This window comes from Puccinia triticina, chromosome 1A (genome assembly GCF_026914185.1).
Source record: "Puccinia triticina chromosome 1A, complete sequence".
NCBI lineage: Eukaryota > Fungi > Basidiomycota > Pucciniomycetes > Pucciniales > Pucciniaceae > Puccinia > Puccinia triticina.
Window position 1 is genome coordinate 5,911,933 of NC_070558.1, and position 1,317 is coordinate 5,913,249.

General features: G+C 48.3%; 1 protein-coding gene across 1 annotated transcript; it reads right to left on the reverse strand.

Moving 5' to 3' along the window:
- PtA15_1A663 (uncharacterized protein) lies at positions 1-1,030 on the reverse strand (the record flags this gene model as incomplete). Its single annotated transcript, XM_053165714.1, has 2 exons — positions 1-875; positions 976-1,030. 2 exons carry the CDS (start codon positions 1,028-1,030, stop codon positions 1-3), a joined length of 930 nt encoding a protein of 309 aa, XP_053016878.1.
- Positions 1,031-1,317: the final 287 nt, after the last annotated feature.

The following is a 1,317-nucleotide window of genomic DNA, read 5'->3' on the forward strand; positions in this document are numbered from 1 at the left end:
TCAAGAGAGCATTTGCAGGGATCTTGAGTCAAATACCACTTTGCGGCAAAGTGGGCAGCTATTTTGCCAGTACCCGGGCATCCATTCATGGATACATTCGAAATGGTAGTAATGTGGACAACTCTTGAGTTTTGCAACTTTGCAGAAAGACCAATGATTCTCTCCGAATTCTTGAGGCGACTGGAATGGTCCGCGACAAATTGCGCATTCTTCGCCGGCTGGGCTGCCATATAGGACATGTGATGGCATTTGATCGGAGGAAATAGAAGTTGAGCTGCCCTCGGGATTCCTGGCGGTGTGGTCAAGATTGGTAGGCTGTTCCTCGTGGTTGTCAGCTCCAGTTGGCTGGCCATTCAGATTTTTCGATTCGCTGCTGGTTCTTGCCAGTTCATTCAGGGCTTCGTTCAATGTGACTATTTCAACTTTCCCAGGTTCGATTGGTAGCCGGTATTGGTCGCTATAAGGCATATATCCCAAAATGATGATGTTCCTTTCGAAAGCAGCGTTGACTCGAAGTTGCAAAGCATGAGCATACCGGTACCAACGGATCAAGTCTTCGTGCACTTGAGGCACCAGATCCAAGCGACTTCGGGTTATCTGTCGGCCCGTGAATGTGTTTACCAACTCAATAGCAGCTGTTAATTCATCGGGAATTGCTTCGGGCGCAGATGATTGATGATCATTGGTCATTAAGCGCCCAACGCCAAGCCATCGCCCAACCGTCTCCAGAAACCATCCCGTCCATCCCGGCTCCGTGGTCGGCCCGGCAATTTCCTGCGAAGAGTCCTCTGAATGCCACCGCAACGGTACGGTATCCTCTTGTGCAATATCATGGCCGTTTGCTTGATCACGTCCTGATAACGACGGGCAAACGACTATAGGTACCAGGATAAAAAAAGACTGCATGAGCAAAAATTGCGAGTGAAAGTTTGTATGCATGGTCAGGTTGTGGATTTCTTGTATGCACATGAGCACGTTTCCAAAAGATCTCTTTGAACTCAACTAGACACATTAAGATGAAAAGCTTCATGGCTGGCCAACTTGCTGGTAAATCTTTGACTTGATGACAGTGTAAAACACGGGATTGATGTTGAGACTTGAGCCCGGTTGTCTATTTGCGAGTCAGTCGTCTATGCTGGCTCTGGCTCGGTGGCCCTTCAGGGCCCTTCCATGCCACCTTGATCAAAGCTCTACCCAAGGAATTCAGAAACTCCAAACCTTCAAACATGAGTTGAGTTGAAGTATTCAGAAGTCTGGCACCCTTTTTTTCCAGCCGCCTCAGACAGGGAGATCAAGTACATACTCAACTCCACATGG